This window comes from Tetrahymena thermophila, assembly GCF_000189635.1.
Source record: "Tetrahymena thermophila SB210 genomic scaffold scf_8254719, whole genome shotgun sequence".
Classification (NCBI taxonomy): domain Eukaryota; phylum Ciliophora; class Oligohymenophorea; order Hymenostomatida; family Tetrahymenidae; genus Tetrahymena; species Tetrahymena thermophila.
In genome coordinates, this window is record NW_002476484.1 from 400,961 (window position 1) to 418,834 (window position 17,874).

General features: G+C 22.5%; 4 protein-coding genes across 4 annotated transcripts; 2 read left to right on the forward strand and 2 right to left on the reverse strand. All coding sequences in view use genetic code 6, as the record gives it.

Moving 5' to 3' along the window:
- Positions 1-3,566: 3,566 nt before the first annotated feature.
- TTHERM_000392769 (hypothetical protein) lies at positions 3,567-3,908 on the reverse strand (the record flags this gene model as incomplete). The annotated part of the gene is made up of 1 exon (XM_012796507.1): positions 3,567-3,908. One exon carries the CDS (start codon positions 3,906-3,908, stop codon positions 3,567-3,569), a length of 342 nt encoding a protein of 113 aa, XP_012651961.1.
- Positions 3,909-5,029: 1,121 nt separating this feature from the next.
- TTHERM_00392770 (FAR-17a/AIG1-like protein) lies at positions 5,030-5,794 on the forward strand (the record flags this gene model as incomplete). The annotated part of the gene is made up of 1 exon (XM_001011853.1): positions 5,030-5,794. One exon carries the CDS (start codon positions 5,030-5,032, stop codon positions 5,792-5,794), a length of 765 nt encoding a protein of 254 aa, XP_001011853.1.
- A 1,041-nt stretch (positions 5,795-6,835) lies between these two features.
- Positions 6,836-12,400, reverse strand: TTHERM_00392760 (non-SMC mitotic condensation complex subunit 1, amine-terminal protein; the record flags this gene model as incomplete). The annotated part of the gene is made up of 10 exons (XM_001011852.2): positions 6,836-7,844; positions 7,907-8,450; positions 8,514-9,104; positions 9,159-9,540; positions 9,595-9,940; positions 10,260-10,470; positions 10,522-10,909; positions 10,974-11,437; positions 11,781-12,091; positions 12,213-12,400. The coding sequence occupies 10 exons, from the start codon at positions 12,398-12,400 to the stop codon at positions 6,836-6,838; spliced, it is 4,434 nt and encodes a 1,477-aa protein (XP_001011852.2).
- Positions 12,401-13,685: 1,285 nt separating this feature from the next.
- TTHERM_00392730 (outer dynein arm docking complex protein oda protein) lies at positions 13,686-16,412 on the forward strand. Its single transcript, XM_001011849.3, has 7 exons — positions 13,686-13,906; positions 14,029-14,195; positions 14,498-15,147; positions 15,276-15,417; positions 15,474-15,551; positions 15,626-16,037; positions 16,090-16,412. Exons 1-7 carry the CDS (start codon positions 13,894-13,896, stop codon positions 16,242-16,244), a joined length of 1,617 nt encoding a protein of 538 aa, XP_001011849.3. The 5' UTR covers positions 13,686-13,893; the 3' UTR covers positions 16,245-16,412.
- Positions 16,413-17,874: the final 1,462 nt, after the last annotated feature.

The following is a 17,874-nucleotide window of genomic DNA, read 5'->3' on the forward strand; positions in this document are numbered from 1 at the left end:
TTCAGGAGAATACTTAAGAAATAGTCGATTATGTATTAGTTTTATATGTGTTTTAAATTCTATTATTGTTATAAATCTATAGCTTTCTCTAAGTATTCAAGATTCTAGTATTAATTAATATATATTTTTATTAGCTTTTTAATAGATTCAATGCATGCTTTTTTTAATGTAATTAGAAATTTGTTTGTTTTACTTGCTCAATCAATATCATTCATTCTCTTTACAAAACCTATTTTCCTTTTTTTTATTTGCAAAAATCAATCAAACTCAAAAATTTCATTCATTTTACTGCATTTTAAATTTGATAATAAGACAGCTTGCCCACTTTCTTATCTCTGCTAAAACGGATTAGGCCATTATTCTATATTGAAAAACGTATAGATTTAATTTTATATAAATTCTATTAAAATCATATTATCAATAAATTAATTCATTTTAAACAATTAAGTTTTTATATTTTATTGTGATTATTTTAAAATTAAATTCATGTTTAAAAGCTTAATCAAATACCAAAAGTCTATGACATCTTCTTTAATGCTAATTTCAAATTCTTTTTTTAACTATTTTTACATGATTAAATAAGTATTTCAAAAATTAAAAATTAAAAGAATTAACACTCTATAAAATAAAGATATGCTCATAAATAGATAAAAATCAAACCTAATTATTTATTAGCAATATATTTAATCCATAATTCTTATCCTACTGACTGAATATTTTCTTTAGTTTAGGTAAGTCAAAATAATATCTTGAATAATCAATCAATTCAAATTTTTAGAACTTTTTCAGCAGAAATAAATATTTTAAAAATTGGATGGTTATTCAAAATAAATAAATAAAAATACTTGCAATTAAAATTTCTTAAAAAATATTTTAAGAATTTTTATTTTTAAAAATTATTCAATTTGATTAAAATAGAACAATCTTTTATTTACCAAATTTCTTTCTTATTAATTAAATTAAAATTAAAAAATTTTTAGTTTATGAGAGAAAAAAATATCTTGTCATATAATATATTACTGAATATAACAATTTAATATTTTAAAAATAAATTTGCAATAATTTAAAATATAATCGTAAATACTAATAATTAAAATAAATTATTTTTTATTTAGATTTTAAATACTGAATGCATTTAAAATAGCTACAAAAACAAAAAAAATTTAGGAGTGTTTCCTACATTTAAAAAAAATCTCTTAGAAAGAGAAAAAAATAAATAATATTTTTTTTCTCCTAAAATTATAACATTTAAGGTAATTAATAAAAAAACTTATTAAGCATTTCTGTTCAATATAAAAGGTTTACATTCAAAATTAAAACACTTTTAAGTTTAAATAATATCTATTTCTTGTTTTTTAATTTAAAAATATAGTAAAAATTAGCTGTGTTATTTAAATAAATATTAGCTATTTGAAAAATGAGTTTTATATAAATTGTATTGAAAAATACACATACACACTCGCACATTCACAAGATATTTTCAAATTTAACAAACTTAGAATCCAAAAAATAATTCCTTTCAGGTTTTTTCAGCTTTGAATGAAAAAATAGAAAATATAAATTTTAAATTATATTCAAGTTAAAATATTTGTAAATCCTAAATATTTTGGCTCTAAAAGTGTTTATATTAATATTTAAAGGATATTTCATTCAAATATATTCTAAAAAATATTAAAAATAATATCAAAATGATCTTCATTCATTTATATTAAGACTTTTAATAATAAAGGTTTTTGGTGATTATAGTTTCAATAAAATAATGGTCTAATTATTTATTATTTTAAATGTAAAAACAAATAAAAAATTATTTTAATTTAAAATTGTATTATTTATATTTTCTTCAACAAAATAAAAACAACAATATTAATTTTATAAACTATAATATTATATATATCAAAATTAGTACCCTCATTAGTTCGTCTTGTTTATTAACATTTTTTGGAATTATGCTATGACATTCAATTTGAATATAAGGTATAATTAAATATTCTAAACAAATAAAAACAGCAATCAATTCTTTTAGAAATTCTCCTTAACTAAGATAAAGTTATACCCAATAAATAACACTTATAATATTATAAATTAATCCACAAGCATAAAATTATTTAAAATCATCTCCCATTTCCTTTTTATCACCATAAATTAAGCAAAATAAATCCAATATGCCACAAGCAAAGTAGTAAAAAAATTAAGTTACAATAAATGATTTTTTTGAGACTACTCCATCAAAACAGCAATTATTTTATTCGATAAAAGGATTCTCAATATCATATTAATTTTATTGTTCCGTATCATCTCTCAAAGAAAATTATCTGCTCATTTTATATATTTATATATATTTTTTTTTAATATTATTAGATTATATTATTTATTTATCAAATATTTGAATAAATGAATGATTAAATTATTAATTAAATATGATTGATCGATTAATTTCTTCACAGAATTTGATTAGTTTTGAATGAAAATTTTTTGAAATTAAATTTAGGATTTGATTGAGATCAAATAAATAAAAATTAATTTATCTTATTTAATCTATCTTCAATATTCATTAATTTAAGCTTCTTTATATTAAGGCTCCTTACTCAAATGTTCTGGAGCTTGATTATATTAAGTCCTTTAAATAATTGTTTTAAATTTTTTTTATTTAAATGTTTTTAATTTATAAGATGGAAATAAATTTTAATTACTTTTTTATGAAAAAAAATTAGCAAAAGGTCATAAATTTTTTTACATTAAGAATCTTAGAAAAAAATAAATGAGAACTTTGAATTACTTAAGATTTTATCCAAGCATAAAATCTGATGGAGATTAGACAGACCCTACTTAATGAGGATTAATTGTATTTATTTTTTTAAAATTAATTGAAATTTCTAAAATTAAAATTAACAACCATTATCTTTATTTTTTTAATTTCAATTATTCTAAAGATTTTATGTAATTTACTATCCCCTAAAATGAAGTTAAAATGTGCCTTTTAATTAATTTTTAACCCACTAAAATGTTCATACACAATCTTTAATACTGAAATCAAATATATGTTCTGTTCATTTTTAGTAATTACTAATTTTATGATGGTTAAATATGTCAAGTATATTAATTAAATTAATCTAATTTAATATATAAATAATTTTAAACAAATTAAAATTGGTGTAATTTCTGAATTTTTATGTTTTATAAAAGAAGTATTAATTTGTGTGTTTAATAACTAATAGAATACACAACAAACAAACAACTAGTTTTTTAATTTTACAGAAAAAAGAATATGGTGTATTTATTTGGGTATTAATTTTATCAGAATGAATATTGGTTAAATATTTAATTATTTTAAGTTAAATATTAAATGAATGAATGATAAAAAATTTTATCAGAAATGTATAAATGCATTTATAGAGATTAATAAGATATTTTATCTTTTCTTATTAAAATTTTTTTGAGCCTAATTAGATAATCAATCAGTGTTATTATTTAAAAGGCAAAAAAAATTAATTAAAAAATCTTTTAAGAAAAAGATTTGTTTTTAAAAATGGGAATTGGTTTTTTGAAATTATGGATTCACTTACTTTTCACTGCAATAAATATTTTCTATTTTGTTCTGCTAAGAAGAATGACTGAAGGGAGTTTTTTGATGCGCATTTGGAATTAGCATGTTTATTTGACAAACATAACTCACACACTAGTTACTATTTATTATTTATTAGTGACCATATAAGATATTATTTAGATTATTAACAAAAATAAAATGGGAACAAGCTCTTATACTTCTAGCACTCATAATTACTATTAGTTTGTTTTTTCTTTATCTATGCTTGTAGGTGTTGCTTATTGGTCTTTAATGATATATGATCCTAAAACTTTATGGGGTTCTGTAGATTATTAAAAATTAAATATATACTAAATTATGACATATATTCATGGAGGAAATCACTTAATTTTGTACTCAGAGTTTTTTTTTTATCAACAATATGTTTTCCTCAATAGAACTTAAAAGTTTACTATGGGTATTATATTATTTGTCTGCTACTTTACAATTACTGCAATACATTATTTTGTCTTTGGAAAAGTTGTTTACAATTTCTAAAACTTAGGTTTTGCTTCTATGGTTTCAATTTACTCTAGTTTTGTAATAGTTTTCTTTTTTATTGAATACATATCCTTAAAATTGTTTGGCAAAATAGGATTATACAAATTCTCTCCAGATTGTCAATAATTAAAATCATAAACATAAAATAGTCTGAAAATTCCAAGTAAAAAAAATAATTGAGCTAAAAAACACCACTGCCACATTAATAAAATTATTTTCTATCATTTAAAAATTGTATTTTTAATATTTATGTTTGTTTTTTTCATACACTGCTTATTTTTTATTTAATTTAAATTTAGAATTATCTCTTTATCTCAGTGCTTTATAAATAAATATATTTTTTTTATTATAAAAAATTTAAAAAAATTTATGTCTATCTAAATAACTTTTTGTTTTTTAAAAATATCTAACTATAAAATAAAATAAATTTATGATAAAAACAAAATAATTTGAATATTACGGATAAGATAATCAAATCAATTTATTAAAAAAATTATCATTAAACTATTTATATAATTATGTTCATAATTAATATTCATGTTATTTTTAATTAATTAATTAATTATCATTCTGTTTATTGGATAGATTGATTTGAATCTTTATATCTTTTTAAATTTTTATTTATTGTGTTAGGATTTTATTTATTAAAAATGTAAATAAAACTTTGAAATCTCAAATCTTTTTAAAATTTTAAAGCAATTCAAACTGCTTAGTAATTCTGATGAGTAATTAAATTATAAAAAATAAATACCATACATTTAGATACATTTATTTTTTAGATTCATGATTCAAAATCAACAAACAAATGTACAGAATCGATGTAACTTAGAAAAATAGAAAGAAGCATATACATACCTTTTTAAATAAAGAAAAAGAGTAAATCATAAAGTTAATTATTAATAATTAATTAATTAATTATTTTTTAATAGAAATTTGCTAATTAAAATGAATAATACAACAAGATTAATTGTTCACTTAATTTTCGCCACGTTGACACTCTTCTACTTTAACTAATGCAGAAAACTAGTTGAAAGAGGAGGAGGATCTTTTTGGTATATTATCTGGAATTAGCATGTTTTTTTGACCAATTTAACACATACTCTAGTTACTATTTACTACATATATGTCTTGTACTAAGATATAATTAGAATTTTAGGTGTTTCTATTGAAAAGAAAGAGCATTTCAACAAATATACATACAGCCCTATCACTCACACTTATTTTTAGCTCGTATTAAGTTTATCAATGATAGTAGGGCTCGGATACTGGTCTTTGATGATTGTTGATCCTCAACTTTTGTGGGGTAAAATTGATCCTCAAACTATGAATGCATATTATATGATGAGCTACTTGCATGGTGGAAATCACTTGCATCTATATATTGAAATTTTTCTCTATAAATAGCATGTCTTTATCAATAAAAAGCAAAAATTCACAATTGATTTCATGATTCTTTCAGCATACTTTACAATCACGGCCATTCAATACTTTGTCTTTGGCAAAGTTGTCTATAATTTCTAGAATGAAGGATTAGCTGTTATGATTCCTATATACATATTAAGCACTCTAGCTTTTGCAGCTTTCGACTTTGGATTCTTAGCAATTTCAACTAAAATAGGTTTATATGATGTTTCTATTGATAAAGAGTAAAAAGAAGCTATTAAAAATGGAGAATAAAATACAGCTAAAAGTCAAAAAAAGAATAATTGATGTGAGATATATATATTATTTACATATAATAAAGGCATCTCAATTAAGTTTGCTGTAAAAATCTTTCAAAATTAAAATTAATGAATGAATGAATGAATGAGTGCGTAAATAAATTAATAAATATATTAATTTTTATGTAAAAATAAAATGATCATTTTGTATTTGCATTAATATATTTTAAAATAAAAAGATTTATATTTTATTTTTATTTACTTTGTAATTGTTAAAATAAATTAAATTTCTGACTGATGGCAAATATAGCTTATCCTGAAATTAAAAAATCGCCAATTGTGTAGGTGAGCATATATATGGTGTTTATTTTGTTGTTTTTAACCTAATTTTATTTTTTTATCAAATTTTATCAATTTTTGTAAATATTTAATGCCTTTTCTCATATTTTGAACGTAAAAAAAATTTTTATTTTTATTTTTGAAAACATTTTCTACGTTAGATTTGAATGAAAAAATTTTTATTTTTTGTTTTAAATTTTTTTGAAATATTCCATAAACTATTTATTATTTATTTTAGTAAAATTTAAATGATTAAATACATAAAAAATAATCTAGTTTAAGGCAATCCACTATAAAATTCAACTTTAAATACTTATTGATTTATAAAGTTTTTTATTTTTTAATTATAATTCAAATACCCACTGAATAAGTTTTTTATTTTTGAATCAAGTATTTTTTAGTTAATGTGAAAAATCATAAGAATTTTAATAAATATTAAAATAAAATTCTAATTTTAAATAATAATTTAAAATAGAAATTAATTAAAACCATAAACTATCTATTCGTTGATTAGATTTATTATAAATTTTTAATGTAAGTTTATAAATTCAAATAATACCATTACGCCTATTTAAAGTTGTTTAGACATTCACACATATAATTTACATATAAATATCACATCAATTAATTAGTAATAGGATATTTATTTTGTTTTTATTACTGAAAATAAATAATGGTATTTAATTTTTATTTTAAGCAATAGAAAGAAAATTATTCTTTTTTTTAATTCTTGTTTCATGTTTTTATAATTTCAAAACTCCTCATCAAAGTCATCATCATCTGAATCTTCTTTCAACGATTTTCTCTGTACATTTCTTGATGATGCTCTTTAATTACTTTATTAAGCTCTGCTAGATTAACCTCTGTTATGTCCAACAAACTCTTCTTCCTCCTCTTCATCAAAATCATCATCTTCAATATCAATTTCTTCAGGTTCAGCCCTTTATTTGGTGTTCCTTTAGTTATTTGGATGGTTGGCTGCTAATAAAGCATTCTTAACATTTTTCACTTCTTCCAAATTAGATTTTAAAATTTTACCAGGTCCTCCACGAAGCTGTTGCTGTTGTTATTGTTGAGATCTTCTATTAGGTTAAAATACAGCTTCTTCTTCTTCATCAGACTCAATTTCCATCATTTACTATTAACCTTTCTTTGATTATTATGGATTGGGTACTTAAACATTTTATTTTCCTTTCTTTTAGGCATTTCCTACAGCTCCTTTGTTAGCTTAGTTTCCTTTAGTTCCAGCTGCTTGTTTGGGTTTAGGCTTCTCTTTCTTGTATTTTTTATCATCAAAAGTCTCTTTTTTGAAATTAGATATTTTGCTGTCAAGTTCATCAATTAATTGCTTTTACTCCTATGATTAACGAGGCATTTTTTTGGTTTTTAAGATTATTGCCTTGAAGTTTTCTAAAATAATGGGAATATTCAATTTCTCTCTATATTTAGATTCAAAGTGTTCCAATAGTTTCTTTAAGCTCTTTTCATTGTACGAGAACATTTTAAGAGCATGAGAGATATTAATCCATTCCTTTTCAGTGTTAACTAAAGTGAAACGTTAGCAAAGTTTATCAACAAGAGACTCTGCTTATTTATCCTTATCGATATGTGGTAACACATTTTCACAAAAGTTATTAAAGATAGACTCATTAATATTCTCAGTAGATAATCTGCCAATCAATTCAGGCAACAAATTGTAAATAGCCTTGGGATCTTTCTTATTCAACTCATGGAAGAATAACTTAACCATATTTTGAATTCTTGGTAAATTATTTTTAATTGTAAATAAATAAATTAAATGGAAATAAAATATTAGATATACCTCTAATCAGAGTCTTCAATTAGAATTGCAATAGAGGAGATTTCAGCTTTGACCTTAAGCATATCGTTAAGCACTAAGTGAGTTATAACCATCAAGCAGGTCTTTCTAACTCTAACATCTTTGTCAGAAAGTGACTTGTAGACAAAGTGTAAGTATCTTTCAAGTATGATAGGATATCTATGATAGAGGTCACCAATACCAATTAAGATATTTGTTTTAACGATTGCATCAGCTTAAGATTCCAACATATTGAAAATTAAATCAAGATTTTTCTTACATACTTAAGAGGAAACACACATAAATTTAATTAAACATAGCATTGCAACTCTGTCCAAAATAACATTTCTTCTTAATTTATTATTGATATTATCTGCTTCGCTTCTTTGAGCTAAACTTAGTGAATTGAACATATTCCAACATATTTTTGTTGCGATACTACAGAAGTAGCTATAAATTGGAGACTCGATGATGAGTTTATCCTAAATACTATGCAAAGTTCTTTGATGTTCTTCAAATTCAGCCTCGAAACCTCCATTGATCTTATCTTTAAATAGAAAATAAATGACCAATTTTAATCAAAAGCTCTTTAAAAATATAAACAAATTACCTATGTCTTTATCTTCATTGTCATTAGCATCATTTTACATTTCCTTCTATTTGTTGTTTTCAGCTTCTATTCTACGTTTATTCAAATATTCTTCGATTCTATCACAATGCATCAAGAATTTTAATGCACTATTACCTGCAACGTACAAGACTTGAGCTAGCTTATGCTCATAGGCTTTGCTTGTAAGAGGCTTTTAAACTCCATCATCCTTTTTGTTATCTTTCTCAAGCTGCATTTCTAAGTCATCTTTATTCTAATTAGGTTCATCTTCTTCTTCATCAACAGCACCACCTTCATTAGCAATTTTCTTTTCAAACAAAAATTGGCTCATTTTTTTAATTAAATATTTTATGATAGTTTCTGGGTTTGTAAATGTTAAAAATGTCAATCTGATGATCTGTTCACATGACAAGAACCACTCAGAATCTTCAGTTCCGTGACCCCTGATTAGAAGAACTGTTAAAATTTGAGCAATAGACTCAATAATAGCCTTGTTATCTTCTGATTTTACCTATTCTGAAATGCAAGCAATTTCTTTGACAATAACCCAGTCAACTTTATTGACGAATTTCTTATAGTAATTGAGGATGTCTTTTGTTAAATTTAATATTAATTTAAAATAATTAAATCAAATTTCTAAATTACTCTTAAAGCTTTCAAGTTTCATGCTCCAATTGCTCTTTTATCTGCTACTGATAATACGAAGAATTTGAATAGCACTTCTCATCTCTTTTTTTTGTAAAATAAGTTCTTTTTCATATTCTAAACTTTCTTGCTCAGTTCTTTCACGGTTAGGATCAGCTTCACATAAACGTCTAAAATTTTTAGTGAATATTTCCCAAACTTCAGCAAAAACCTAATCTTGAATAGGATAGGCCTTAAGATTCTAGCTTTTAAGTTCTTCTTAAGATATCTTATGTGTGTCCATCATGCTTAAGAGCAATTCTTCAAAGCTAGAAGCTTCAGTTATGTTAGTATCTATCATCAAATTGATCAAATTTTTAGCGATTCTCTAAGGCTTTTGTTCCTAAAATAATTTATAAATTGATAAAATTTTACAGATTTTAATAATAATTTTTACTTTATTATTCATGTATATAGACCAATATGTTTGCATAACTTCTTCTTTGACAGCTTTTTCCTTTGACCAAATTAAAACTATCATTTTCTTAATACCAAGCTCGCTAGTTGTGATGTTATACTTCTTTAAGTACATCAAAAGTCTAATAGTTTCTAAAACATCATAGACACTCTTGGAACCAAGAAGCTAAATTAAAATAGGGATAAGAATATCAAGTGCATGCAAAAAATCTTAATATTCCTAATATCTGCTTTATAATTAAGCAATTTAAGCCATCTAAGCTTTTATACTTTTTTGTCTGGTTGTTAAGCTTTCAATTTCATCCTGTTGTAAAAGCAATTCAGCACTTTTCATTAAAAAAATATGTGAAAATTTAATGTTTCTATTTAAATTATCAATTTGAGAGAAATTTATATCCATTGATTTATTAAATTTCTATGTTTTAATATTGATTTCTTTTATTTTCGAAAGATTTTCTCAAACGCTCAAATTTAATAAAAATCATTTTCCAAAAATTTAAAGCAAAAAACAATTTTTAAGCTTTAAAGGAAAAAACAATATTAAATCTTTAAAGGAAAAAATAGTGTTTAATATTTAAAAGAAAATATAATGCTTAAACTTTAAAGTAAAATTTTAGTTTTAAATGAAGTATTTTTAATTATTACGGGTCTTCAGATTGAGTGATTTCTCTGAGTCTTTCTTCAATCTTTTCAAGCTATTCTGCACATGATAAATTTTACATATCAAGCTTTTTGATTTCTTTAATGACTTATTCTTTTGTGATAAACTTTCCATCTTTGTTGGTTTGGTAGATATAAACATAATAATTAACTACTCTGCTAATCAATTAGAGAGCTTTTCTTCTGACAATAGCACCTTTATATTTATTAAATATTATTTATTTATAATTTATTTTAATTTACTTACCAACATCTCTAGTTCTGCTAATAGCAGCTTTTAATATTTATGGTAAAAATTGAGGTGGGATAGCATTGTTCTCGCATAAATCGGCTAATATTGTTAAGACTTATGCACGACTGTAAGCATGCTTATCATAAACTCTGTCAATTAAACGATCCAAAAGTTTTTCTTTTTACTTTATCTTTGATTCTTCATTTAAAATGAATTCCTCATCTTCTTCGTTTTAAGCAGTAAGCACATTTTTTAAAATATTTCCCAAAATTTCACAGACAGTATTACGCATTAAATAGGATTCAGAATCAAATAATGTCAAGAAGCATGATAAATTGTTAATGAAAATTTTAGGCAAGTGGTTACTTAAAATAGAGAAGAAATCTCTAGCATTTTTAAATACCTTATTATTTTTATTATAGAATGAATGAATAATCACTTATTTCGTTTTCAAATAAAAAATTTACTGTATTTTCAGAAGAAGGGCTTGTTTTTTCTTGCAAGAAAGTGACCAATATTTGTAGCAAATCGAAAGTAAATTCCTTTGAAAAGATTAAATTTTTATCATTATAAAGATCAATTATAAAATCTGCAATAGGCTGAACTAAATTTTCGTCTTCATAGATAAGATTAATGAAATTAAGTTAAACTTGCTTCAATTCTTATTTGTTATACTCAGAAAATACTCTCATGACAGTTCTAATAATAGCAAATATATTGGTACGAGCCTTTTCTGCCCTAATGAAAGGCTTACTTTCGAGTAATCTTAAAGCAGTAGCCAAATAATATTTATAAAATTCCTCATCAATAGATTTCTTTTGGTAAAGAGTTTTGAGATCTAATTAAAGAGTCTTCTATAGCAAATCTATGCAAATTCTTTGCTTTTCAATTAGATTATCATAATTTTCTTCTCCACCTGTATTCTTTTTGCCTTTGAAATATTAATAAGTGATTTAATACATTTTTATCAGAAAAAAATCATAGGCATTTTGTTGATAGTTTAAATTTAATTTTTGTTTTTAATTTGGTCCAGCAATTTACTTTCAAAAACTTGTTGTGATTAATGATTAAAATGTTTTTGGTAATTTGCTCTAATAACAAAAAAATTTTATGTATGTTATTTCAAATAAAATTTTCAAATTTCATCAATTTAGAGGGATTTATTAATTTTTATTTGAATAGAATATTTTGATTTATTTAATTATTAGTTTATTTTAAATTCCATATTTCCATTTTGTTTGATAGTTAATTGATTCATTCATTTTAAAGCTTACCTTTCTTATTTTGATGAGCTTCGTCATTGTTATCTTCCTTCATTGTTGATATACGTCTTATGCATGTGTTTCTAAGGAAGAAGGTAGTCAAAAATATAATCATTTTCAAAGAATGTCTATCATCTGCAAGTACTTCAGGAGCAATATTCTGATTCTAGCAATCCTCTTTTACTCTTCTCAAATGCGAATTTAAATATGTAAGAAGCAATTCTCCTGTTTATTCAATTGTGGATAGACTAAACTTGATTAAATTTGGAGATTCACTATTTTTTGAGCCGAAATTATCGATCAGAAAGTAGAGTATATCGAATCTAATTTAAATACGTTAATAAGGGTTAATATTTGCTAATCCTTAAAAATAATTTTCATTTTTATTCAATTTATATTTGCAAATGACTGCTGATGTTTGTTTGATAACAATTATTAATTTACCTTTCGTGCTACTTTATTTCAGTATAGTCCTCGACAAAGGCAGATTCTAATTCTTTCAGGGTTCTATTCATTCTCTTATCTTCCATATTTTTTATTCTCCTCTATTCTTCCGCATTGACGCAATATCTCTCGTCTGCAGACTTCAAGATGTCTTCGTAAGTATAAGGAAATACGAAATAATCAACCATTTTTAATTCACAATATTCTGCTTTTTAGTTTATGTATAAAACGTTTTCCTACTATGAATAGTATATTGATTCAATCCTTTATTAACTAACTTGATAAAAAGATTTCTAATGATTTGTTTAATTTTCTTACAAATAATTAATCTTATATTATATTTTGTTAATTTCTAATTATCAAATAATTTTGAAGAGCGCTAAATACTCTATCTATTTAACAAATAAAGCTCTTCTTAAATCAAATCAAATATCATGAGGTCAATCAATCAATTAATTAATCAACCCTCTTTTTATTTGCTATATATTTTTAATATATATTGTGCAAACACCTATCCTCTTAAGTATAAACTGTATTCATTTATTAATGATAATGATACACGATCACATAAATAAATATCTTTCTCGCCAAATTTTATTAGTTTCTTTCTTTTTAAAGGAGATAAAATTTCTTTAAATAATTTAATTTTTTGTGAATCAATAAATGCAAAATAACTGTTTTTAAAACTCTAAAAGAATAACAGCAATTTCCATTATGATCATTAAACAATCAAGTATTTATCAAAAAAATTATGTTAAAACAATTATTACATTTTAAAAATATTTAAAAGTTACTCTTAACTTTAACAAATTAAATTTGAATAACAAATAATTTAGATTGTTTTATTTTTATAAATATATATTTGTAAAAGCATATATTTATTTTTATTTCTTTGTTCTTTTCTTAAAATAGCTTTTTTTCCTAAATTTTACTTGCCTTTCTTGTTTTTATGATAAATAATTATGGCCACAGATAACTTTTATTTCAAAATGATCTTTAAATGTTTGAAAATATTTACTTAACAAATTATTTAAGGTTGTGTTTTTCTTTTTTTGTTTTTGTTTAATAAAAATAATTTTAATTATTATTTTAAAATAAATTCACTTTAAAATAAAAAATATGAATTGAATTAAAAATTAGTTTTGAAAAATTCAGAATTAAATTTTTTTTTTTTAAATAAATTTTATTGAAATATTAAAAATTAATTTTATTAAAAAAATTAAATTAAATTTTAATTTCAGAATAGATTTTATTGATAAGTTAATTAAAAAAATCTATTTTTTTAATGAGAAGGAATAGATTTATTGAATTATAAATTTTTTGATAATAAGAAAGTTAAAACAGTTATATCCATAATGTTATTATTTATTCATTTTATGAATGAAACCAGCTGCTTGTATATTTATTATAAATAGAGAGCTGTTTCAAACTATATCCTATCTTATTTATTTTTTTTAATATATGAAGGTAAAAGAAAAAATTCAGTTCACAATATTAAATAGTTTAAAAAATAATTAATTAATTAATCAATCTTTATAACTTAAATTTCTTTTTTTTTAAGAATAACTCTATCAATTCAAGCAAATTACAAAGCTACCTATCTAGCTCTCTAACATTAAGATAATAAATAAAGGAGAAATTATTAACACTACTTAATACTATCATACATAAATAACTAGCAATGAACGAGAACCGTACTTGATTTAGTTTTCATATAGTTGTTTGATAATTAATTATTAGACTTCCTTATTTATTAGCTAAATAAAAATTCATTAATTAGCTTTCAAATGCTGATCTAATTTATTTAATATATTAGTTGAAAAGAAAAAGAAGATGGAAGAGCTAGAAGAGTACTAGCGCAAATTCCGTAATCTCGAATCAGATAGAAAGGCATACGCAGAAGAAACTGTAGCATTAATAAAGAAGTAGAGAGGTATTGTTGATAAGCTCAAAAATGAAAATTAGCAGCTAAAAGACATTATTGTAATTAATTGCTGAATATTTTTATAAATAACAATTTTAAATATTTAATTTGAATTTGAAACAGAAAATGCAAACTTTAATCAAAACAATCGAACTAAAAATGAAAATAATTTTGTTCAAAGCTTGAGTTTTACTTAAAGCTTCAACATAAGTATTAAAACTGTTGCAAATTAAATAAAAGAAATGTTATAAAAAAACAATTTTTAAAGTGCTAGATTAAATAAATTAAAGTTATTATTAAAATGAATGATGTCAAAATCTTTGTTATTTGTTATTTTTAAATAGTTTTTCATTTAAAATAGTCTAAAATGAATGCTTAGAAAATTCAGCAATCAAACACGATGTATGGAAAACCTAGCAGCGATAGCTTAGTTGAAGAATTAAAGCAAAAAATAGAAGTTGAAAGACGCTAATAAATGGAAATTGAGAAACATGTTGTCGACTTCTAAAAAAAAATAATTGAAAAGCGTTCTAATATTGGTGGGTATAATGCAGGAGCTGAGAACGATAGCTCGTTAGCTAAATAAATAAAAATTTTGGAAAATAGGCTTGATAAAGCAAATTAAAAGTTTAATGAAGCTATTGCTGTAAATAAGTAATTAAGACAGTAAATTGACTCATTGAGAAGAGAAAGAGTTATTTTTGATAACTTATATAAAAAACTTGAAAAAGAATTGCATGAAAAAAGAAAGCAAATGGCCAACATTATCGAAACAGCAAACACTGCTTACGAAGAAAGAGATAGAGCCAATGATTAAATTTAAAATCTTAAAATGCTTGCCAAAAAAGAATCAGAAAACTTCGAAAAAGATTTAAGAGAATTATCACATATCATGGAAAAGAATAAAAAGGCACTTGATTACATCAAATTAACCGAGAAAAATAGAGATGATAACAAATTAAATAATGACTTACTTGATTCTGATAAATTCGCAAGAACAACTTCCTAAAAGTAATTAATTTTCTATTGAAATAATAATTTCAGAAAATATCATTTTTTTTATAGCAAAATTCCTTTTTAATTTATTGAATAAAATTCCATTTAATTTTTTTTATGAATGCAAACTTTAAATTTAACAGGCTTTACAAGGATAGAAATGTAAATTAAACTTAGAGTGAAAAAATTCAAAGATATGAAGAAGATTTCGCTAAAATTTAAGCAGCTACCAAGGTTAATGACTTTGAAAAGCTTGTTAACACATTTATTGAGAATGAAGAAAAGGTAAAATAAAAAATTTAAAAAAATACTTAAGATAAAAATTTATTAATTAAAAATAGAATTTCTAAACATTTAAATTCGTAAATGAACTCTCTAATGAAATTGAAGAACTAGAGAAACAAATAGGTGAATTGAGGGTATTTAATTGATTAATAAAATATAGATTGTTTTTTAAGCTTAATTGTAAGATTTCACTTTTATATAAAAAAAGTCTGAATTAGATCAATACAAAGGTGGAAGCAATATGGATATTTAATATAAGAGAAAGATTAAAGAATTTGAAGAAGTTATGACAAGGGCAGAAAACAAGAGTGAATCTTATGAATTCAAGCGTCATGATGCTTAAAAGCTTATAAATAGTCTTACAAATTGGATTGAAACTCTCTTCAATACAATCGAATGCGATAAGAAGGTGGCTAAAGAACTAGCTGGTTCACACAGTGTAACTGATGGTAATATGATGATATTCCTTGCTATTATTGAAAATAAAGTAAATTAGATTGTTTAGGCTTTCTCTGCCATTGATGCCTAAGGAGCAAATGAAAACTATCACACTCTGCTTCAAAATGTATCTAACCTCTCAACTGCTCTCATGGCAAATAAACAAAGATAAGATGCTCCAGGTAAATAAAATAAATTAACAATAAAATTAAAACAATATTTCAACTAATTTAGATAATGACGAATTCGAAGAGGAAGAAGGAGAAGGAGATAGAATTCTTAACATTGAAGACTTTAGAAAGAAAGCTTTAGAAAAACTAGATGATAGAAAATAAACTCAGTAATCTAAGAAGTTACCTAAAGCTATAACCAATAGAAGAAAGCGTTGATAGGTAGATAGCTAGAAAGCAAGCAAGCAAGCATTCTTAATATCTAACTAAATAAATTACTTAAATACTTAATTAAAATTTAACTTAACCCAATTAACTAACATTTTGCTTATTTTTCTTTTGTAAATTTATTTTTTAAAATAAAACTTTCAATATAAATTTATATAATTATTTTTATTTTCTAAAAATAAATAAATAAATAATTAATCACATGTTTGTATATATTTAAAATATTCTTTGTTGATATTAGTTTAATTTAGTCAAATAACTTTATTTTAAATAATTCATTTTATATTTAAGCTATCATTTAAATAAGCATTTTTCTTGAAACAAATGTGCTTTTAAATATAAAAATTTGATTATATAAAGCTGTAATATATTTTAGATAAATCTTTTAATATAAATGTTAAACCAGAAAGTTTTATTTAAGTTAAAATCTTTTAAATAGATGTGGTAGAGAGAGTCTTTTATTATTTTAATTTTTTAAGTTCAAAAAAGGAGAGTTCAAAAATTTTTCTGACAATGTAGAAGAAAAGCTAGATAAAATAAATTTTTTTTGCAAATAATGAAATTCCACTAAAAATACAAACAAAAAATATACAATCCCACTCCTCTTACCCCTTATTTTTATATAATATAGAATAAAATTAATATATTATAATTATTTATTCTAAAGAATATTGTGGAAATACAGTATGGCAAATACTTTACTCGTATAAATAAGATTAAGGTAAAAAACACAAGAAAAAATGATAGAAAATAAATTTAAAAGTTACTCAGTAAAATTAGAATAATCTAACTTAATATAAAGTAATTTCTTAAGAAATAGATTGATAGATAGATAGATAGATAGATATTTAAATAAAAAGCAGAGCAAAAATTAAATAGAAAGATTAATTAATTTCTTATATAAAAAATGATAAGAAAATTCTGTTTTTTCCCAATATAAAATTGTCTATTTTTGAAAAATTTTAATATCTATTTTAGAAATAATTTTTTAAAATGTAAAGTAATAGCCATATACATATTTTATTAAAATATCAATTTTTTAGATTCGCAGTTGATAAGCTGACCAATATTCTCTTAAATAGTCTAATCATATTAAACTTACTACCATCTTTAAGGATAGCATAAATAAATCAATATACATAATTTAAAGATATCTTATCATTAAATCATTTTTAATAATTGAATGTCATAAGTATGAAGTAAATATTTATGTATGAAATAAATTATTCTTCTCATAATTATGTTAGAGTTTAACATTATGTTTCATTCATTGTTTTTAAGTACATATTTGTTTATTTTTTGTAATTTGCAAGAGTTGGTTTACACTTACAATTTAGAAAGCTGTTTTTTTCTTTCTGAATATAATTAAAAATTCATTAAAAAATGTTGAATTATATAAAGATATACACTTTCTGATAAAATCTCATTATAGATGAATAATCACATCTCTAATAAATTAATTATAGATAAAAGTTGATTTAATATTCAGCCTTTACATATATCTATCTATATCTATATTAAGTCATTTCAAAACGAACTTTATAATTAAATCGAAAGTAGATATAATTCATTTCAAAAAAAAATAAACAAATTCATTTAAAAGCAATAAAAGAAAATAAAA